This window comes from Colossoma macropomum, unplaced genomic scaffold, assembly GCF_904425465.1.
Source record: "Colossoma macropomum unplaced genomic scaffold, Colossoma_macropomum, whole genome shotgun sequence".
Classification (NCBI taxonomy): domain Eukaryota; kingdom Metazoa; phylum Chordata; class Actinopteri; order Characiformes; family Serrasalmidae; genus Colossoma; species Colossoma macropomum.
Window position 1 is genome coordinate 15,785,823 of NW_023494801.1, and position 23,709 is coordinate 15,809,531.

Sequence of the window (23,709 nt, forward strand, 5' to 3'; positions counted from 1 at the left end):
TCATCATATATCGCTTTCTTTTTGTACTCAGTCTACTTGATAGGTTTACTCTTCTTGTATGTACAAACATGTACTTCTTTGTATAGCAACTTTGAGTATGAGAAAGATGCTATATTTAAACAAATGAATGAATGAAAGAATCCTTTGTTCATTCCTTACTTTCAGTAAAATCAGTTTTGATGAATCGTGGTCATTAACATGATGTATGAATCCAGTGACATAATGTCAACAAGTTTGACGCTACATCTAAATTTTGATCAAGACTATCACTGCTACACAATAAGTGTTAAAAACGTACCTAATGATGTATTAACGTCATATACCTAAGAAGAAGTAGTGCCACTTTTGCCTTTCGAGCAGCTTCGGTCCTCTAAATGTTGTCATACAAGCCCTGGACTGTGTATAGTGAGATATTGAACCAGATTTCTGCAAGAAAACAAGCCTCTATTGTTTGAGTGATGAAGGAGGTGGAAATCTGCTTCACACTTCGCATTTCAGAGCTTCCAGTGAAGGTGTGATGTTTAGATCTGGGGACTGGAGACGCCATCGAAAGCATTCGACTTCATCTTGGTGTAGGATCTCTTGATTTTTTTAGCAACGTGTATGGAGCATTGTTCTCTTGGAATGTGGTAACATCATGAGGGAACGTGGTACACCTGGTCCTCACTAAATGACCTCCCAGAGAAATCATTGGATTTAATGGTTCCCATGGCTGCCCGTTGCATTATGAGTCTACCCCCACTGTGTTTAACAGTTGGCACCAGACATCGATTGACGTGGTTTGAAGGACTTTGATTTTATCCAGATGTATCCAGATGTCGGGATGCATAATTGGGATTGGTAAAGATCAGAATGGTGTCAAGTAACAGCATTTTTGCTATATCTGAATGCTGCTGCTACACCTATACAAATATGTCGTAGTGTCACAAGGCATGACTAATTGCATTAAATAGCCAGTTGCCTCTTACCTCGGCTGTAGCTTTTTCATTTGTATATTGCAAATAGGATAGATGATTTTTTGTTTAAGAATTTAAAATGGCAGTGTGGCCCATTAAGGATCAAATAATATGCTTAATGTGTTCATTTAGCCCACACAGTGTGAGCCTCAGGTGAAAGAAAGGCTAATTGAAATCAGCCAAAAAACAACCATCGGCCAACTTGGCTAAAAAGAAACGGAATTGAAATCAACCATAAAAATTCATGATTAGTGTATCCCTAGACATAACTCTATTTGTTTGTAGGCCATAGGGTGAAAGCTGACACACTAAACAATATAAAGTTTTTGCTCAGGTTTGGTGCCTCTTGTATCAGCGTAAGTGTCTTTCTGTGTTGGTCTAAGATACAAGTGGTTTCCAAACTCTGCCATAAATTCCATTGTTGTACATTTGTCGTAGAGACTGGATCACAATTGTGTTGATTCAGTTCTATGGTAATTGTAAAGCTTGTTGTATTGTGGTATTTAGCTGCTGTCCTGTTAAGTGATCCTCTATTCCTGTCAGTTTGTTTGTGTTAGGTATAATTTATTGTGGTTTTTAAAACAGTTTTCTTTGACACATTAATTATTCTTTGCAGTTTTTCTTCATGTGTGTTTGAAAACTCACCTATCAAAGTGATTCTCAGACCACTTTTATAGCCGACACATAATGCTAATTGGAATTCAAACTTGTATGACTCACCTACTTACACCTTCATAATTGTGATTTATTGACTTCAAAGTCTTTTATTGTTGGGTTTTTCTGTTACTTTGCCCACTCCTGTACACTGTATTGTAGTTTATAGTCAAATGAAAAGGTATTAGCATGGCAAATGGTAATTTGTCACATCTTCCTGTCATATAAATGAGTAGCATTATTTACAGCATCATGTTGTGCTATACGCAACATGAGTACACCCTTCATCTGAGTAATGGTTAGATACCGAGGATAGGAGGGAAGAAAAATGCCCCCACTTATTTTTTAGGTGGTGGTTGTTTTCACATTCTTTCCTCCACAACTCAGTATTCAGAAAGCCTTGCTGGGTAGAAGTGTGTCACCATTAGGTAGAATCTGATCCTGGACCCGCAGCCCTAACAACGATCCTTTGTGAATGCCACCTGTAGTCTATTTCTACAATTTAATTATTTTTGCCTCACTGTCATGAATCACATTGTCTAAACCTTTATCTCAGGCTGTTATGGACATAGGAATGTCTGATTCGGTTGCCTAGTAACCATGCTCCCCCGTTTTAAAAGTAATATTCTGCTCTTCTGCCGCCAGCCGCCTACAGTTATTGATAATTACAGCCTGTTTTTCTGAAGAGGTGAAAAGAGAAGTTATGAAATACAGGCTTTTCATCCAAACCACAGTTCCTGATGTGTAACACGCACAAAAAAATGATTATTAATGGGTTCTTGGTGCACATGAGAGACCTGGTCACGTTTCAGATGCAGGTCTTACCTGCCATTCGAGTGAGTTAGTCTTTCCAAGATGCCATTGAGGAATTGACTCGTGAATGACAGTTAGAACTGTTGCTGTGGTGTTTAAGGAGGGCTTTAATGTCAGGTACAGCTACGGATGGTTGCTTCTGGAATGTCTATAGGCTTGCAGAATGAAGAGTATACCAAAAACAAAGTAAGGTCAGTAGGGGTACCACAGGACACTCAGCTCATGATTCGATCTCCTGATATTTTGAACAAAATTGAATAAATTAACTATGTGTATGTTGTTATATAACCTACTATTAAGACTAGACCTGAGAAGTGGGAAGCTGGAGCAAGTATTGTGACGAATAATATGGAATGTGCTGGTACGGCTTAATTTGGTGTATGATATTAAATGTATTTGTATGCTAAGCTAGGAGTATGTCGTATGATGCTGAAAATTGTCGCTGTCCAAAAAAAAAAATCTTTTTATTTTTTTACATTATTTGAACACTGCAGCTGTCCTTTACTTAGTGTGGAAAATTGCATGATGAATGTACCAATAGGAATGCTCCAAAAATGGTTGGAATAATAATATCTTTACGTTAACATACATTAAAAGTCTCCTATAAAGTTACCATTTTGGAGATGCTTGGGGTTTTTTGGACAGTAAGACATGCAGGTGTAAAGCTGTGTGTGTGTAGTTTGAAATTAAACATGATGGTGTGGGTGAAGTTAGGAGTATGTTGTATGAAATCATACATGATGGTGTGGGTTAAGTTACTTTAAGTTAGATAAGTTGATTGGTATTACGATAAAGCATTCATATTTGATGGCATAATTAATAAAATGCAGCTGATATTACATTATACTTTCATTTTTTTGCATCATGATGTATCAGCTGTATGTAATGTGTCACGATATATTGTTACACTTTCAGTCTCCTCTCACAGGACTGAAGAAAATAACGGTCAGGTTAATGATGGCCTGTGCTGGTATCAGAGCCCTCAGGTTGGTCACAGTAAAAAGTTAAGTCAAAGTGCCATCAGCTGTTAAGGCATGAGAAGAGTTATTAATCTTAAGACCACTCAGTAGCTGCTAGGGATGTGCAATGTTATTGAACACATACCCCATATGGGTCCTTGCAGTTTGGAAATGTAAGTAGGCAACAATCATCAATATAACACTTTTTTGGTGCTCTCGAAATGCTTGGCATCCAATTCCACAGTTTGGCAGCCTAAAAAAAGAGGACTTGCCAGCTTTGTTAGGGACAGTGCAAATTAGAGTTGGCTGAGTTTGTGCCTAACAGACAGCTGATACAAGGGCAACATGTCTTTAATGTACTCAGAAGGTAGAACCGCCGTACGTTTCAGGAAAAATAAAGAGTAGAATCTACGAAAAGGTAGTTTTTTAGCACAGGCAACCAATGTGGAGAGCAAAGGACTGAGGATAGATACAGCTCTTTTAGTGTGTTTGTGCCCCTTGCAGTTATTCTTGCATACTTAACAGAGTGGTGACCTAGTTTACTGGACAACTAAGTGGGTTTTACTGTTTTAGTGGCCTTGTATCATTCCCTCCCATCCTTACTTCAGCCCTATTATGATAGAGAACAGTTTTGAGTTCTTCACTGGGCTTCATGGCAGATTGTTTGAAAAATGTAGTCTGTAGAGAAATATTTTAAAAGCAGGTCTTGCATGAAAATGCCTCCCAGTTCCACGCCAACGCTCCAGGCCTGCCTCTTTCTCTTTCTCTCTCTTTCGCCTCTCTCTCTCTCTCTCTCTCTCTCTCTCAGTGTGATCAGGATGTAGCAGCTCTGTCTGTCTGTGTGTTTGAGCGGCAGTGTGAGTGTGTGTGTGGGTGTATTGGCTCAGTGGGATGGGGCTGCGTGAGCATAGTCTCTTCGGGTCAGATCAGCTCTGCTGGGGTCTGCTGTGTGGAGGAGGAGGAGCAGTTTGACCAGCCTGTTTGCTCTGCACCACTCACCACTCGAGCTTCTGTTTTATTCACATTTCATTATGTGCATGGGCATTATGCATGCATTCTTTACTGCACTTTGCGTAAAGGTCAAACAACAGGCTCAACATACGTGATATTAAAGTGAGAATTATAGGTCAAAAGTAGAGACGGCAAAATGCTGGACTGGATATTGTAGGAAAAAATAACACATCCAAAACGGTTCTGAAACAAAGGATTGGTACGTGTAAGCACTGCATTAAAATGACAGTGATTTTATTTGTAATAGTCTACTTTTGCACACATTTGCACTAGAAATTCACTGATTTGGGAATTGTGGACTGATGCCAATATCCCATATTTATAATGCACATATCTGCCTATGTAGACTATTAAACATCTATAAAATGTATAAATTGGGAGTAGAGCTGGGCGATATGGCCAAAAATGTTATCATGGTAAACAAAATTCATATCGTTCGATATCGATACATACCGCGATAAATGTCAAATCATTATTTCTTTCAAGTTTGAAGGCTGATTTTTGGTCCTGGGGGGTTAATTGCTGTTTTAAGCTATCCTTTATGGTCAGAACACAACAAACACTCACCAAACAGTGGGACATTTCACAAATCTGTCATGGGAGAGTGGGAGAAAACAGCTGGAAAAATTTTTGTAATAGTCATAATTTAAGAAAGAAAACAGATTATTTTTAGCTGGTGACGAGCGCTCAGCTATTCTGTTACAAATGACATCACAGTATTCAGACACCAGCTAGCGACGACTGGATTTCTCTATACTATCATAGTAGTTTAAGGGGTGAACCGCAATATATCAACACCAGACAAACAGAGTCCTCCTTTTAGGTACAATTAAACTGAAAGCGGTGCTTTTGTGTCTTGTTTGATCTACAGTATCATCAATTCTACGTGTTGTGCGAGTGACAGAACGCTACTTCAAGTTAGCCAGCTGCTAAAAACAGCTAGCCTGGAAAACTAGCGCTCTCCCATTCTCCAATGCCTCACAGCTTCCTCAGTTGACTTTCGTTTAAATCAGGGCTGTAATTTACATGAACCCACTTCTTTCTTTCACTTTCATTGCTCGGGAATGCACTAATACTAAAATATGACTGAGCACATGTGAGGATAAAAGACCTAATGAATATGTAGATACAGCTGAGACTGACTGCTAATGTGTTATTGATATAAAATGCAAGAATGTGTTGTTTTTTTTTTTACATGCAGTGAGAAACATTTATGTGCGATGTAGAGAAACTATAACTGCAATGTGTCTGTTACACATATCATATAAATATCATCAGAGATGATATTTATATTCTGTGTATACTGTATAATGTAGAGCTGGCCCAAATCATTTGAAAGCTCAAGTATTTAGATCCTTTGTTTTTTTGTTTTTTTTTTTCATGCCATTAATATTGTAGCACCAACTACAATTTCATCAGCAAATTTGCATTTGAATCATCTCAACATAGTTCATAGTGATACTTGTCAGAGGAGCGTGGGAGTGAAGTTAACTCCGTCCAGCGACCCTTTAGGGCTGAGGATCAAGAGACACTTTCTGTGGGGTGGATCTGATTATTCTTCCTTCTCCTTCTTCCAGCCAGTGCGATAGCACCACCAAATTAAAGCTGCCGCTTCAATGTAAAAGCATGACGGTCACTCTCTAGAGCTAGTTTGGTTTGTTTATTCTAGGCTACCGAAGAAACATTGCAGCGCAAAATGGCAGCTGCTGTTGGAAGAGGATCCGCCTCCTATGTAGACATGAAGGGCTCATTCTACATAGTAACAAAAACACAATAATTTGTAGTTCCAGGTCATTATACACTAAAGAAAACATGGTTTTGTATACTATATTCCATTTCTGCGAATAAATACCCCTAAATGTTACACACGGCACCCATAACTAAGCCGATGTGTCAAAAAAGCAAACTAAAACTATGATGGTCACATATAGGGTGTCTATATGACTCCCAAAAGCTGTATTTAAACGAGAGGCCTACAATAGTGGATTCTGCAAAAGCAACGTATGGCAGCTGCACTGTTAAGATATTGTTGCTGGCTCCTGGATATATTTTGCACTGCAGTAATGAACATACTCAAAATTATGGTTAATGTAAATAATAAAAATGTTTTTAATTATTTAATAGTTTTTAAGGGTGTTTTTGAGAAATATCAGTGAGTATTTGAAGCATGTAAAAGGCAGTTCAGGCCAGCTCTAGTATAATGTTATCAACTTCAGCTCAGGCTCACCAGGTAGTGTGTGTGCATGAGAGAAGGAGAGAGAGGCAGAAAGAGACGTGACAGATGGTTTTCTCAGACTGGGTGATTTTTCATGGCTTCTCGGAATTCCACCCCCAGGCCTGCTAACACAGCTCTCTTTATTTACCTCTGAGGAAGTTCATATTCAGCACTCGCATAAAAGCCTTTGCATTTGTATATCCTCCGCTCCTCACTTCTCCATCCTCTCCCTCTGCTCACCCTCCACTATTATTTCCTGTCTGCCAGCCATGTCGCAGTCTGCGCTTCGCTCTTCTAGCTCTTGACTTGATAGGCAGATTAGAAGCATTGCTGCAACCCTGAGAGGAAATTCCTCCCTTTAGAAACAAACAGCCCTGAGGAAGCGGACCCCCGGCGGGTCTCGTTAGAGATCCACGCCGATAGCGCCCCTCATTGCTTTGATCCCTGTCATGGGAAATGGCCCTCGCTCGGCTCTGCCCATGTGTGTGTCCACTGGTCTCGACGAGCAAGCTCACCCTCCGCGGTAACATCTGCTCCTGTCATCTTGTGCACATCCTTTGGGCCTTATCACACCGCAGCCACGGGGTGACTATCTACCTGTCTGTCTCTGATGGCCTTTTGCAGCAAGGGCTTGCGGCACAGGCAGTGTGTGCACATCGTCAGCCTGACCGCTGGCTGCTCGCTGGACTGCGCCAGCTGCCTCTAGGTGCCGGCGGCTGTTTGTGTACATGTGGAGCAGCATGCTGCCAGCTGCTCAGTATACCAAGCTTCATGTCGTATTTGGGCCTGCCGAGAACGTGGCATGCAAAATAATGCATGCAGAATGTGAACAGTCCTGGAACTGCTCTGTCTGCACGCTGCTGTATCTTAGCTTAAAGGAATAGAAATAAGCTAACATGACAGAAACTGAGCCAGGGATCAGCAATTAGCAAGACTTAACTAACTTGATACAAGCTGCCATTTTCTATTGTTGTTCTTCGCATTAATGTGCAAAGCAAGTAGTAGCCATTCGCAGTTCAGTGGTCAGAATCTGTCCTTAATCCGCAGCATAAAAAAAGAAAGTGTCGGCCACTACCTCATTTTCTTGAAGCTGGTCTCTTGTCTCTCTTAATGGCTGCATGTGGAGCAGCTCTCCAAAAGGCTGGCTTTTATTAGGTCACTTCTACATGAAATGCCCCAGTTCCCATGGCTATATCCTCACGTCTTGGCCCGCTATCTGGGACACTAATCACCAACATCATTAAAGCTCATTTCCTTCCTCCCAGAGAGTGTATAGGCATACATGAGAGTATGGTCGACTGTTATTCTTATTCTTATTGGTAGACTGTAATACTTCAGTAATATGTAATCAATAATAAAACGTGTCAAACCATACTGGTTCTTGGGAATGAGATGGTAGCATCCAAAGACTAGATGCAGATTTGTGCCACCTGATTGGTTCATGTTCATGAGTTTTAACTGCGTAAACCCAACAAGCCTGGTACCATCCGTAGGAAAGAAAAAATCTGTAATATTGCTGTAGTTTCTCCTACACAACAATGAGATCATATGGAAAGACAAAAGAGGCTTTTGCTTCAGTCCCCTGCTGCTCAGATATTTCTCCTGAGAAAAAGACCAAGGTAATGTTTTGTGGCTCCTCTTGTTTTAGTAGAGATCTCAGTAAAGTCGTGCTGAGATTTGCCAAAATAAACTCTTGTTTATCTACAGCTAAACTCTCATCTCTTCTTTTTCTCTCCTATCTCATATCTCCTTTTTGTCAAATACTATTTCTCCAAGGAATTTTAAGAGAGTCACCATTAGGGCTTCTGAGCCAAAAAAGAAAAACATTTAAGCAATAGATTTGTCCTCTGGGCGGGCCTAAAGAACCAGAACTGGAGAATTGTGTATGCTACCATGTTTGCTGTCACTGTATAAAAGACGCACCAAGCTTTCTTTATTGTTAGATGCATCACGTTTTTTTATCAAAGTGAACAAGTGAGGTCATTTAGAACAAAATTCAGATGTTAATTTGTTTAATTGTAATAATAATAATAAAACATCACTGAGGTGTGACATATGTCTACTCATGTTTTCTTCTTCAAAATGGTAGTTTGTGACACAAATAAAAATCTTCAGCTTTGTTAGATCACATTATTTACATATCAAATAAACACAACACCATTTTTGCCTTGCTAATGGAAAAGAGTAGATAAAATGGTCGAAATGGCCCATAAAATGATTCAAATATCTTCAGAAAAAGATGGTAGTTGAAAATCTTTGTGCTAACCAAATAGGACTTAAAATGTTATCTCTTTCTCAGCTCCTTCCGGGGCTTAGCGCAGCTCATGGGCTCTGATGAGCATCCCTAGGCCTAAAGAGTGACTCAAACAAGGCAGAAGAAATAGGGCAAAGGAACAGATGGCAAAAATATTCCTGACACTACAGGCTTGTTGGCATCAGATAGGAGTCCTGATGGCAGCCCTGTTATAAGGATGCTAAAAGTGAACCTATTCTTCTCCCCAGTGACAAAAATCTTATTCTGTCTTTAAATAAACGCTGTAGAATTGCTATTATGTGGATTGGCTGGGCACTGGTGTGGCCTCACTCGGGTCACAATACCTGGAAGGGGCTGTCGGGACAGAGAGGAAGTGGGGAGGAGAGTAAGAGTCTCGCTGGCTGGATGAGGCGGATTGTCCACTCCCACACACTGTTATAATGCTCCACTCAGCATCAGGCAAAAAGCCTCTCTTGCGCAGGAAGTGGCCTGACAACCTGTGCTGTGATTGGCTCCAGCCTTGGAATTCTTTGGCTGCAAGTGGGGTGTGCTCATAATAGAACTGAATGGCAAAGTTTTTTCAATCAGTCATTGCATGGTACCAGAGCAGACCATATAATTAGAAGACAGCCTTCACATAATAATGCAGCCCCATATAAGCTAAGACAATTAATGTGTGCTGCTCTCTCTCTCTGCCCCATAAGTCTATCCTGAGTTCCACGGTGGCCAGTGGCCCGATGCTGGCCAGAAATTGGCCCAGCCCCAGTAAGCAGCACTGCCAGCAGGAGCACTAGGTCAGTCATATGCATCATCTGTTCTCTGCTGCCAGCTTGTTTGTTTGTTTATCTATGCCATGGGATTTCGCTGCATTCTGACTTTCAGCATCTGTTGCAGGAAGCTTGCGCATTAGTTCTTTTTTTGTCTTGAATCGTGAGGCAGATAAAGGCCAAAGGCCAGATGGGGAATTTTCAGTCACGAAAGTCACAGTGTTAATCTTGTTAAAGATGCTTTAAAAAGAAGTCTGTAGAACATCCACAAGCGTTCTTAAATATTTGTATTCCTAGATAGATAAATAGATAGAGAGAATGTAGACATGTATTTGTAGATACAGATGTACAGTGCTTTGCGTTGCGAACGGTGTAAAGCATTACTTACAGTCCACCCCGGAAGGAACAGTAAACAGGACACTACATAATATAATAACATAGAATGTTATGTAGAATGTGTATATTAAGTTGTATGTGAAACAAATGAATACATGTTTGAAATGATTGGCCACTCCCAGAAAAGGCGACAAGTAGTATCTCTTAGCTTACCACAGTGGAATGAGGTAGTCAATAAAAGTACTCTGCAAGGGACACTGCAAGGATTGGAGATGATAGCCAAAATTGTTCAGGGACTTTTCCTGTTCTACTATCAATGTCTCCTTTGCCATTTTCTTCCAGTGAGGTCCCGATCTTGTGACAGAACTGGTCTTCCTGATCAACTTGCTTGCTTGTTTTGCATCTTTTGTATTTGCTCCACTGACAGCACACATATAAGCTGCTAGACAATGACTGCAGCTTGCTGCACACGTACAATTCTAAAATCTTCAGTTTAGGCTATCCCAGGTACCTGTAGGACTGCACCACTTGCATGTCCTTACCCTGGATGGTACACATGTCAGAGGCTGTCTGGCTTGCCAGAAATCCACCTCCAGTACCTTTGCTTTGGATTTACATGCATCTCAGAAAGTGTTCTGCCAGCTGCCTATACTCTGACTTATCCCCACTGTGAATTCATCATATAACAAAGGGATCATACTGGTGGCATGGGCTGGTGTTGTACTGAAAGTCTTATGTGTAGAGGAGGAGCTGCAGAAACTGTTGTCTGTTGCACAGTCAGTCAGTGATCCAAGAAACCATGGGGCATTAACCTACATCGCCCTTAGTTTGTTCCCCTGTCGGAGATGCAAGATGCTGTTAATAGGCTCTGGACAGATTCAAGAATGTGATCTTGACTGTGGTGCTAACATTTGGGAGTAGGCTCTGTGGAGCATGTATGTCAGAGCATCATCCACACGTGCCTGGTAGTAAACTGCAAGGGACCCAGATGGTCTGTGACTGACGGTTGGAGCTGTTTCAGGACGAGCTTCTAAAAGGTCTTCATGATGTGTTAAGTGAAATCAACTGGCCTCTGGCACTCCACAGAATTAGCTGGTGCAGGACTGGTATTCAACAGTCAGTAAGACTGTGAAGTGAAGTAGGGATGCAGACCAAAGGGTTGGTGTCCTCACTAGAGTGAGGGATCGTAAGGAGGTGAACAAGAGGCAAAGGTGAGGACTGAACCCTCAGAAAAGACGAAGTGGAGCTTGATGTATCAGGGTAAGGATGTTAAAAAATAAAACAGATCAGATTCAGATCATCAGGTGAAGTTCTCTCCACCTCCAGCCTTCCAGTCTGTTTGTGGCCACTGCAGGTCATCATTCTATTCCATACCTCCTTCACATTGGTCTGCTGTACCCGTACCTGTCTATTGATGGTACTACTGAGTTCTTCTTTCAGCTTCTTTTGCACCTGCTTGCTCTGCGCTTTATCTCTGTGTCTGAAGGCACTCTTCTTCTTATTCAGTAGATCCTTGATATCCTTTGTGTGATTTATGTCTTTGTTGTAATTGTCATATCTGCTCATAAATTGATGTTCTGTGTTCTGTGGGCTCACTGTGAGACTAAAAGGCACGTCCCAGTTTATCTGTTCTTGGCTATCTTTCTTGGCCTTCGTCCATTTCCATGCAATTTTGGTGATAACAGGAAGCTGTTGAACTGTGTTTGTATGTGGAGGTAAGAAGCTTCAGGTTATGCTTCTCTTTTTATTTCTGATGCTGGACTTCAGGGATATTGTAAATAATATGTTATTATCTAACCTACTTGCATCATGTGATATGTACCATATACTTCCACATTTACTATTTATAAAAACCTGGTCTCACATAGCTAGAGGTACTACTTTTGAAAAGGAGTGGACAAATTACACAAATCCTGTACTTGAGTAAAAGCAGAAATACGCTTAAAGTTACTACATACAATATCATTCAAGTAAATGTAGACATCCTCTTTTCATTTGTCTTCTTGAGTTCAACTGCAAAAGCATTTTGCTGCTATCGGAAGAAAACCTTGTATCTCCATTTTTGGCGTTTTTCAGTTTTTGACTTTTTGAAAATGCCAGTTGTCCTTTACATTGTGTGCAAGTTTCATGAAGAATGGGCCAAATGAAACAGCCCAAAATGACTTGGACAAAAAGTCTGGTTCCATTGGCTTACATTAAAAGTAAAGTAGGTATTTCCTTCTCCTGTAAAGTTACCATTTTGGAGATATAAGGTTTTTTCCGACAACAGCGATTTGCTTTTAAATGTACTTGAATATCAGAAGCAAAAATACTGTGAGTTACTGTGAGCTAGCGATTAGATAATTTCTCTTTACATATTTATTTATTAATAAAATGTCATTGATCAGAAACAAGTTTTTTTTATTTTAAAATAACTCTGTTCTGTTTCTGTTACGTTTGCTGGTGAAAACCCAAAGTCCAGTTCTCTACATGGCTTTTTCCCAGCAACACAACTCAAGCACAGCAAAGTGGAAAAAAGTATGAACTAGCGCTGTACAATAAATCATATTTTTATCGTTATCTCAATATGGGTTCCACGATGAACACGTCTTAAACATATGATAAACACATTATTAGTGGCTTGTCTGCGCTGGGGTTGAACCCTGCTGTCTCACATGGGAGACAAATTTAACCATTTAGGTTAAATGCCCAGTTAAAAATACACAGCACAGATCAAAAGCTGCTTCGTCCTGAACTACAAGCCTGTAAAAACATAATAAACATTAGGATTGTTTTTACACTCTGCATTGTGTATTAAGAAAGTGAGGCAGTAATTTCTACTGTTACAACAAAGTTATTTGATAACTAAGCAAAAATAAACAAAAATATGTATTCATTATTGTGCACGTATATAAATTGAAATATTTATTTGTTTTGTAGTCTTTATAGAAAAAGCTGTTGAGGTAAATGCTGACTGTATCTCAGGCTTTCAGTGCACAAAAATGTGCTTGTAGTTCAGTGTAAACATCTGTTAGCATTTCATTTATTTATTTATTGATTTATTTTGTACAAAAGTGAATGGTGCTTTTTAACGCTATTTTCTTAAAGAAAAGGTTAGTTAGATTTCTGTTTACACATCCAGTGACAGTTTAGCTTATGTGATTCTTAGTCCTTTGCATCCAAATTTTGTGAAAGGAATAGACAAAAGTCTGAAGGCTACATAAAAACATTCTGATCTTTTGGCAGCCTAAAAGTACGAAACTGTTAAAGATAGAGGCTAAATGCACTAATAAAAGTTCTTTTTGCATTTATTAGTTTCTGACTTACGTTTGGGATTACAAATTTTAATTTAAAAAAAAGTTGCTTTCAAATATTCTGTTTCTTAGCGGGTTTGAATCCTTGTTACACCAAAAATTCACAGCCCTGCTGTCTGCCAACCTTAAGCTTTCCACATTCATCAATGCCATGAAGTGATCTTGCACTCTGTCAACACTTATTTCAAGTCAGTGTTCTTCTCTGCTCTGACAGCTTCTCACTAACCATAACATGTATTCGCTGTCCTAGTCCAGATGTGTTAGTGTCTATTTTCATTCTCAGACATTTGCTGCCATGGCAACTTGTTCTGCTGTGTGTATGTGTGAGGCATATGGGTCATGCCGGCTGTGGAACCAGATCTGGAGCAGAGAGAGAGCGAGAGCCTGCTACACATGTCCATTCTAACACAGCCTCAGTGTGTGTGCTTTCACACTGCTGCAGTGCAGGCTTCTGTGACTGAGAATTTGATTGGAATGTGCAGATGAATTCCCCAGTGCTTGAGCCTGCATTGGGGTCAGTCTTGTTTTGCTGTTCATGTGTTCACGGGTCAGCACTCAGTCCCTTCCCAGCCCTACATGCTTGTTTAACACCCTATAAAGTTTACATGGTTACATGATTTCTCTTTAAAGAGGCTAATTGTACATTTTTTTGTATTTTATTTTTTCCCCTGAAGTCCACTTTACCGTTTATGTAAATTTATTTACCAGAAACTGGATGAATTCACAAGTGTATCAGTATCAGCAAAATATTGGCTTCAAACAGATGTTTGATGACATATTGATTCTGCTCCATCAGAGTAGAATGTTTAGACGATGCTGGGCTACTGTGCTAAAAGTTTTACTGCATTTGTACAGAAATAAATGTTACATTTCTCCATAATGCTAATTTAGGTGGATTTCCCAATTTCTACATTTTATAAATGTTTATTTATCCACATTGGCGTAGACATTAACAGATGTACATTAAATGTACATTAAAAATAAGTTATCAGCATCTGCTGACAGTTCTCATATTGATACATATACAGTCCTATGCAAAGGTTTGTGTGCCCCTTGTCAGATTACATGTTTTGATGATTTTCTGTGTGAAAGTAAGTGAACACATCCTAAAAAGAGAACCTAAATATAAGATATATTTCTGCAAACTTTAGAGCTCAGTTTTTATTTATTGGCTGAGATTAACATACTGGAAAAAAATTAAGCTAAAATATAAAATGTGCCGTAACTTTGCACAGGTCGCGTTGTGTGTGTTGTGTGCGTGTGTTTTGTTTCCAATAAGTTGAATTCAGCAAATAAACAGTAAAATAAAATATGGACAAGATTGTTTTCTCTACATGTGTTATTTTCAACTAAACATATAATTTCACCAGGGTTGATCAAACTTTCACATACGACTGTATATATACCCAATGCAGATGTAATTAATTTTTACCATTTCCCAACCTCTCTTTATGCCTTAAACAGGCCATTTTTTACTGTGGCTAGTAAATGTAAATGACTTTTGTTCTGATTGGGTGTCCTGTGTTGTGCCTCATTCAAAAAGTATTCAAGACTGGAACACTCCTTATATCTTCAGTGTAACTGGGTGGAGCTAAACTGCTTTAGGTTGAATAAGTAGAGTAGGCAAAGTAAATATGTTGGTTGTTATGACATCACAAAAACAGTGAGTTCAAAATGGGCTGTTTTTGTAGCTTAATTTCCATATGTGGACTATATGTCCTAGGGAGTAGTACATTCTGGAACTTTAACAGTCCTTCATCAAACTCTTTTATTTAATTGAATCAAGTAAATTTTATATGCGCCCTTTAAAATGGTGAAGCTATGAGAGTGTTGGTAAAGGAGGCCTCATTGGGTCAGTGCCGGTCTCTTTCCCTGCAGATCAGTCACAACGCTGGATGAGAAATGGGGAAAGTGATCTATGCTGTTTAGCATGACGTGTGCTGTACCAAAGCAGGGGAAACAGGAGGGTGGAGGCACTGTCCACTCCACTCTGAGTACAGAACCCTGACAGAAAATATTATTGCTGAATGTCTGCCAGTGAATGACCAATGCTGTTGGTGATTATCATCCTATCTATGTTGAGAACAGTGCGAAATTTTATAGTTGTTTAGCCATGAAGGGAGAAAATGATTCACACGTACAGTACGTTAGTAGTCTAGCTGGCTTGTGTGTAATTAATTGCTGTAAGAACATGGCGTGATTCCCCTGGTGGCCTGTTCAGTTTATTCTGGTTAAATTATTCAGGCCCGCACTAGCCTACGACGCTAATTGCACCTCTCTCTCCACATTACAGGGCAGAAAAAACAGAAGTACTAAGCGAGGACCTACTACAGGTAAGATCATCTGGAGTACTGTATTGCTTTAAAGTTGCTTCCCTGTAGTGTTTTTGTTGTCCTCCATTTGCTACATAGTGTTCCTATTATGTGTTGTTGTTTTTAAGGTATTTATATTTGTCCTCATAAATATGTATGGTGTATTTTTGCATGTGCGTAGTGCTTGGCTTGTTTGACAGTTTGTGTGGGTGGGTGACGGACCAGTGCTTTGTGTTTATGTGTGGTTAAGGTGGAGAAGCGTCTGGACCTGGTCAAGCAGGTCTCCCACAGCACACATAAGAAACTCACCGCCTGCCTGCAAGGACAGCAAGGGGCTGACGTGGACAAGAGATCGGTCAAGTCACCTTCGGTTTGTCCTGTTTATTTGCTTGTTTATTGATTTATTTATTGAATACATTGCACTACAGTACATAGTACACAACAGACAACAACTGAGAAATATTACATAAAACAGAGCAAAATAAATTTATATTTAAATTAAATTAAACAGTCTATCTAATCTAGTAGCACGTTTTCTATAGTCACTAAACTGCTTCTGGATTTTGTTAGAAAGTTTGCTTTGTTTTGTTTTCATCTTGTTTATGCAGAGACTTTAGCAGAATATGTAGTGATTGGAGCCATTTGTATTTTTTGCTTTACTTTTTTCTACTCTTCCCTAAACAGAAAAAGTTGCCACTGACCACACTGGCCCAGTGTATGGTGGAAGGAGCTGCAGTACTAGGAGACGACTCTCTACTTGGGTAAGACCTTTCAAAGCTGATGCAAAAATCTTTTTCTGCCTTTTAACCTGCTCTTGTGTGTTAATCAGAGTGCTTCCCAGTGCTGTCATTGCATTTAGTTGATATGTAAAGAATGTGATTTAATAAAAATAAAAAAATTGTAGATTTCTATTTGTGTAGCAAGCTGTCTTTGAAAATGCATAAATAGGAACGTAAGTCACACATTAGTCACGCTTGTTACTCTGATTAGACAAAACCATAAGAAGTGCTCATTAAGAGCTCCCACAATCACTTGGGAAAACACCAGCAATCATCCAACAAAAACTGAAGCTTTATGCATATTTTATACAATGATAGGAAACACGGTAGCAAACAGAAAGTGTTTCTTCATGCTGTGAACGTTTTTACCCTGGCCAGTGTGTACACACGTTATAACTCCTCTGACGAGAGATTTAAACAAGTTAAAAGGGACTTTGCCGAATACTCAGAATAGATCGCCAACAAGACACTCAGTTTAGTAGGTCTGAAGAGATAGTTTGATTGTAGCAACACAAATATACAGACAGGCAAAATACATACTGCCAGGTGGCTGCCACTTCTATTTTCAGCTATGCAACATAGTTATGTTCATTTTATACATAACAGTATCATAAGGCAAGTGTGTGATGCTTTAAGGCAAGTGTGTGATGACTTAGGCATGCAGTTTGCACAATGCTAATTGATATAAGCTTCCATTAGTTGTTAGCCACATTAGCCTCTAGCGCAAACCAAAGAAGCAAACTTAAGACACCAAACATGTCTTGGCTAATCGACAATTTAAGGGTTCAGGGAAACTAGATTTTTCACCAAACGATTCCCTTAAAAGCTTTAGAGCATGCCAAATATGAAATAGTCTTCCCTCATGCTGGTGTTTTCCTTGGCTTTCCCTACAGCAAGATGTTGAAGCTGTGTGGGGAGACGGAAGAGAAACTGGCCCAGGAGCTGATTCTCTTTGAGTTCCAGATTGAGAGAGATGTGGTGGAGCCTCTGTACGTCCTGGCTGAGGTAAGCCTCTCTCACTCCCTTAGCGCTATATAAAGCCACATTAATCCATAACTGACTCCCTGCCCAGCTGTGGATTTGTTAAAACTCTTATGTGCATTTTACATATTTTTAAAAGAAGTATCCAGCATTTAATAATTTAGGCACTTTTATGTTTGTGAGCCAATTATTATTCCTCTGTGTCATTTTAGGTGGACATTCCCAACATACAGAAACAGAGGAAACATCTAGCCAAGCTTGTTCTGGACATGGATTCAGCACGGACAAGGTGCTACATGCCACTCTGAAGAATCAGCTGTTTTTCCTTTCACTGGGTCATACTCTCCTCTTAATGTGTCCTTTCTTTCCCTGCCTGTAGGTGGCAGCAGTCATCCAAGTCCTCCAGTCACCCCAGCAACCTGCAACCGAGCGGGGCCAAAGCAGATGCCCTCAGAGAGGAGATGGAAGAAACAGCCAATCGGATGGAAATCTGCAGGGTATGTCTGTCTCTCTCTTGTTCTCTCTCTCTCTCTCTCTCTCTCTCTCCCCTCGTCATTTCTCCACTTTCTGTTATAATGGAAATGTCAGTTACATAAGTGTAACCATTTCTTTTACTTAACACTTTTACTTAAAAAAGGTCATAAATTGAAAATGCAACTGCTGTTAAATGCGTTGAATTCTATCAGCTGACAGTAAAAGCACCAGTGTTTAAACCTGGACCTGTTTTGTTTGCAGTTCAGTAGTATCTGATGTACCATTGTTGATTACTGTTGAACACCATAATGTTTTTCTTTACCTAGGACCAGTTATCAGCAGACATGTATAATTTTGTGGCCAAAGAAATAGACTATGCAAACTACTTTCAGACGGTAAGTTCTAGTGGTAAAGACTTTGCCACGGTTAATTTTGATCATGATTCTTTAGGAGACGATGCTGCCTACAAGGCATGTAAGAAATTTACATGATGAGGGCACTAGTGTGATTTTATTGATGAGCCCCAATTTTCCGAGTAATGGTAGCCACTAATAGTTGTATTGTAAAATGAGTGTATTTAAGTTACTCAGCAGCCACACATGAGCACTGCAGGCTTTTTTTAATGTGTTATATGCACACTTGATAAAACAGATATGGGCATATGATAAAAACATTACTCAGTGCTCTTTAATTTGTTGCAGCAACGGAAAATAAACTAGCTGTCTTTGACGGCAGAAAAAGAAAAGTAAACAAAAAAGCACCTAGCGTGTCCATCTTGTTTCCGACCAAAACAACTTGAACACATATTATGTGTATTTATGTCCTTCGAAGTCATGAGTAGGAACTTCTGACTATGATTGAAGGCTGCAATATAGTAATGTTTGTATTATTACTGTAAATAATGCAAAAATGCACTTTCACATGCATGTTTTTCCACCATTAGTAAATTTTCATTTTTGTACATACAGAGTGCTTACTTGGAACACAAGGAGAAGTTAGTTAAAACAATGCTGTTTATTGTTTTCCTGTAGCTTATAGAGGTTCAGGCGGAGTATCACAGGAAATCTCTGGAGATTCTGCAGAGTGTGCTGCCTCAGATCAAAGCGCACCAGGGTGAGTCCCTCCATCTGGTTCCTAATGCCAGCTTAAACAAGTTTGATCAAGTTTTGACTTTCATTCTCTGTGTAGTGCACAAGAAATGTCAGTCAGCATGCTTGTGTGTCTGTTTATGTCTGTTTTTTCTGCCTTGAAGACAGGAACCTTTGAAGAGATGCAGGCTTTTGTTCTACATGTGGTGTCTGTGTGTGTGTTTCAGAGGCCTGGATAGAGAAACCATCCTATGGCAAGCCGTTAGAGGAACACCTGACCCTCAGCGGCAGAGAGATAGCCTTCCCCATTGAGGCCTGTGTCACCATGCTGCTGGAGTGTGGCATGCAAGAAGAGGTAAGGACTGCCTGCAGAAGGCCACTGTTTAACTTTGAGAAGTTATTATTTTTTGCTGCTGTATAATTTTAAAGTAATTACATGTTTAATTCTATACTCAGTAATTACATTTACAGTCAGTTTACATTCTGTATGGATGGGGTTGAGTCTGCAAACTTCTGTTTGTTTGAATGTCAAAAAATGACAAAAACATGACAAAATTTAAAAATTATTTTTCTTTCCGCAAAACAAGACAGCAGTACTTTTTCCATCATATTGACTGAAAATCTGTGAAATCTTCTGATTTGTTCTGCTTATTTCAGTGCATTACAAATGAGAAATAATTCATGTTGAATTATTATTGCTTTTATTATCACTGGTGGTAATTTTGACAGTGTAAACTAACCTATACTACTAGCCAAAAGTTTAGAAACAATTCCAACTTTGTAAATATAACCGTAACTTTTTTTTTAAGAGACAGTGGACAGTTATATGTTTATAAACATAGCACAAAAGGGTTTGACTGAATACCTTGGCAACAGTGTGCATCTAACAGATTCCTAATTTCTTTTGACTGAATCACGTGTGTTAAATTAGTAATTTGTGAATAATTAAAAACTGTTCAATGTAAGGGACTGTGATCATCAAGGAGTGTGAAGAGTTCTCCCATATAATACATTAGAAAAAGCTGTGTTCGGGATGGATTAGTTTTACTTAAGGAGCTTCTGTAATTTACTGAGGGAAGTACTTTCTGTGATTTGCTGAATCTAGAGCTCTCTCAATAATAGTAGTCCTTTTTAAATCGACCTCATCGTAGTGTAATAATGAAACCTGCTAATAAACACGGCTGTGCACTGTGTTGTTATTGTTATTGAGTGTGGTGCCTGTCACCTATGCTGACATGTACATCAGCGCTATGACGTTTCAATCTGGACTATCTGTGGGAATTTGGGGAAAATACACAAATACTTTATCTTGTAGGAATTGATTAGTAACTAATATTATAGAGCCTGCTTGGGTTAAATGGATCTAGCTTGAATAGTACTTAACAAATCATCACTTTAAACTAGTCGATTCATTTGGAAAAACGTCTTGGGTTAAACTACAATGGTAAACATGTTGTGTTGGTTGATGGCAACTGATTTTAGTCATCAAGCATTAAAACACACATTTTACCAAGCTTTTGAAACTTTTAAAAAAGACTGCTTGCTCCAGTTTTTCTGGTTTGTATTGCAGCCCATTGCCTGTTGAGGCATAGGTTTATGAGTTCATCTTTGGATCCTAGTGAACCATTGAGTCACTTTGCCCAGCATCACACCCTTTTCTTCTGAGCAATGGTTTTGAGGCAAAGAATTCACACTGGGACGAGTCCACGGTGGAATTCACAGCGAAAACAACACCAGCTTTCACAGTACCAAATTTTATCCAACACTTCCTTTTTTGAGCACTCACTGCTTGCTGAGAACCTTTGCGTGTGAGCCATTGTTGCTATGACAGCAGAAGAAGTGAGGCTTTCTCACTTGGGGTTAACTGTGCTCTCAGGGTTTGTTCCGAGTGGCTCCCTCCGCCTCCAAACTGAAGAAGCTAAAGGCGTCGCTAGACTGTGGGGTGGTGGACGTGCAAGAGTACTCTGCGGATCCGCACGCTATAGCAGGTGAGCTGGTGACCTTCGTGAGCCCAGACTTGACCTGTGACATAATTCAGTCCTGGAGGACGGTTGGAATGTTTTTGCATTTTCTACCAGCGCTGGCATTCTAGAACAGAGTTTGACCCCAAATGCATTTCCATTTAACTCAGCCCTAGGTTCCCTTTGCTCTAATCCCATCATGCTTTGCCCTTTCTTATGATTCACCACTGGCCAGTGAGGCAGAAGCAGGCCAGCAGCACTAGCAAATACCACTGGCATCTTGCATGGCTTGGAGGCACCCATCTCTCTCTCTCTCTCTCTCTGTTTTTCTCTCTCTCTCTGTCTCTCGCTCACTCTCTCTCTCTTTCTCTGTTCCCCCTCTAACAGTATTCAAAGCTAAGTGAATCAAATCTCCTTCAGGCCCTATCAGACATGCTCCAGCCTGATAGTATCCGTCCTCCATCCTTCCTCTTCTTTTTCTTTCTCTTTTTACTTCCTACTTTTTCTTATTTCCCTCTCCCTTTCTCCTTCTCCTATCCTCTCGCTTTTGCAGGGGCTCTGAAGTCATATCTCCGTGAACTCCCTGAGCCTCTGATGACCTCTGAGCTCTACGAAGAGTGGATTCAGGCCTCAAAGTGAGTAGATGTAACTTACACAGATGATGTGAATGAACCCTACACTAGGGCAGGGGTCACCAGTCTTATCCACTAAGAGCCACTGTGATGTCACCTGATTCCGCTTGTTTCAGCTGGTCTCAGTCTTCAAATATCATTTGAAGACTAGTTACAGTGGAGGCCAGAAGTCTGAGACCACATAGAAAATGTGTTTTTTTTTTTAACTTGGGAAAGAACAAAAGACAATTTCAAAATCTTGAAAAATTTTAAATAAAGAAAGATTATTTTGGATAAGATCGGTAACCCCTGTGCTAGGGTATCCTAGCTCTAGCTACATCTCAGCTACAACACTGCACAGTCTAGCATTTTCTCCAATATAATGCATTTGTTCAATGCAACGACTTACTGACTTAGCAAATATAGCAGCATTTAGAACTGGAGGTTTATATGTGATACTGTGTTTTCTATCCTCATATAAAAGATGCACACACCTTCTGCTGTTGTTGGGTGCACTGCACTGTTTTCATTCAGAGTGAGCGTGGAAGCTCATTCAGATTCAGTTCATTTAGCACTAGGGATGCACCAGTGTGGGGACTATGCTAATATTTAATATTTTCTGCTGATGTTGATCGATAAATATTAATCTAATGTAGAAAGTGAAACTGCATCCACCTCGTTTATTTTATGGTGAAATGCAATACATATTTGACAAGGGTTAAAATGCAGTAAAATGAAGAATGCAGACACTTTTGCGCAGCAGGCCTGCATCACATAAACATTCTGCTCTTCAAGAGTACAATAAATGTCATTAAATATCATTTTAAAATATTGAACAAATGTAATCTGTCCAATGCTAATTTATTTTTACTCAAATATCTATTTTTACCGATACGATCCTGTTTATTGTGCATTCCTAGTGAGAACTTGACTGATAAAACATGACTGACATTCATATGTTCAAGGTAGCTTGTTACACAAACACAATAATAAATAATTGTCATTTTTTTCATTTTTTTAAAGAAATGTTCATTTTTACAGCTCTATCTACTGCGACTCTCTGTCATTTAAGCTGCATGTTGTGCCATATGTACCAGTTCTTAGCACACCAAAACAATTTTTTTGCTTTGTCCAGTATTCAAGATATGGACAAGAGGCTCCAAGCCCTGCTGTCTGCATGTGAGAAACTTCCACCGGACAATTTAAACAATTTCAGGTCAGTGCTGCAGCTTGTTTACCCGTTGCCATCATTAGTCGTGAATCTGTGAATCTGTGAATCAGTCAGGAAGATGAAAGCCCATTACTGGAGAAATGTGTCAGATACCACATCTCTGATGGAATGTTGAGGAGTCTGCTTCGATCCTCAGTGACAGTCGGTGGGCAAATTTAATCTCATCTGATTAATTGTGTGGGCCGGTTGTTCAGAGTAGCTCATTAGCTCTGCCAGGGCTGCTTGTGTTTGGGGCGGGGGGACCATTCATTCTTACTTCAGTGCATGCGTGCTCTCCTTGTTGTACTTAAGTGCTTATTCTGACTCTATGTAGGAGAAATAGACTTTTCTGGTGATCTGTCCAAATCCACCTGTGATAAAGACTAAAGGCACTAGTTGTACAGTGCAATGAAAGTCAAAAAACATCCTTTATTTATTTACCTTCCAGTCAGAATGACCATTAGGTCCTAATAATTTCAGACTCTCAAAATATATACTGAACAAACAATTACACAGAAGCTTCAACAACTAAAATATAGTATCACATTTTTAGTAGTTGGTGTCTCTGCTCTTTGCCTTTATTACAGCTTTCATTCTTTTTTGGAGTTGTACAGTTTTGGTTGCAATTTCTGCATCTCAGGATTCAAGTAATCCCAACACATTCAATGATACTGAAATCTGGACTCTCTTACTCTATCCCAGATGTCCAGTTTCAGTGTTTTAGCCCAAATCTTGTTTTTTGTTTACTTCTTTTTCTCAATAATGGCTTCTTGACAGCTACACATAATTTTAGACTGATAGTGTTGAGTTGTCTTCTAGCAGTGGAAGGATGGACAGAAACACCTGTGAATTTTTTCAGATCTGAAGTAAGAGTGGCACTTGATTTTCTCCTCTCTTGCAAAGATGAAAGGTTTAAGTACTGTTTATCTGATGGTGACAGTTTTGATCTATCAGGTCTAGCACGGTTATTAGAAGTCTCATTTTCTCTGCAACTTGTACTCCAGTTTTGGAAACTTTTTTCCACTGTTTTTTCCA

At 39.6% G+C, this 23,709-nt stretch overlaps 1 protein-coding gene across 1 annotated transcript in view; it reads left to right on the top strand.

Moving 5' to 3' along the window:
- The window catches only part of si:ch211-114m9.1 (rho GTPase-activating protein 44), a 62,440-nt gene that overhangs the window by 16,804 nt on the left and 21,927 nt on the right, over positions 1 to 23,709 (top strand). Inside the window, exons 2-13 of the mRNA XM_036589862.1 lie at positions 15,552 to 15,591; positions 15,821 to 15,940; positions 16,255 to 16,331; positions 17,243 to 17,354; positions 17,543 to 17,619; positions 17,710 to 17,827; positions 18,131 to 18,199; positions 18,836 to 18,917; positions 19,120 to 19,247; positions 20,769 to 20,880; positions 21,407 to 21,488; positions 22,600 to 22,680. Of these exons, the coding sequence (XP_036445755.1) occupies positions 15,552 to 15,591; positions 15,821 to 15,940; positions 16,255 to 16,331; positions 17,243 to 17,354; positions 17,543 to 17,619; positions 17,710 to 17,827; positions 18,131 to 18,199; positions 18,836 to 18,917; positions 19,120 to 19,247; positions 20,769 to 20,880; positions 21,407 to 21,488; positions 22,600 to 22,680 (1,098 nt within the window). The remainder of the gene's footprint in view (positions 1 to 15,551; positions 15,592 to 15,820; positions 15,941 to 16,254; positions 16,332 to 17,242; positions 17,355 to 17,542; positions 17,620 to 17,709; positions 17,828 to 18,130; positions 18,200 to 18,835; positions 18,918 to 19,119; positions 19,248 to 20,768; positions 20,881 to 21,406; positions 21,489 to 22,599; positions 22,681 to 23,709) is intronic.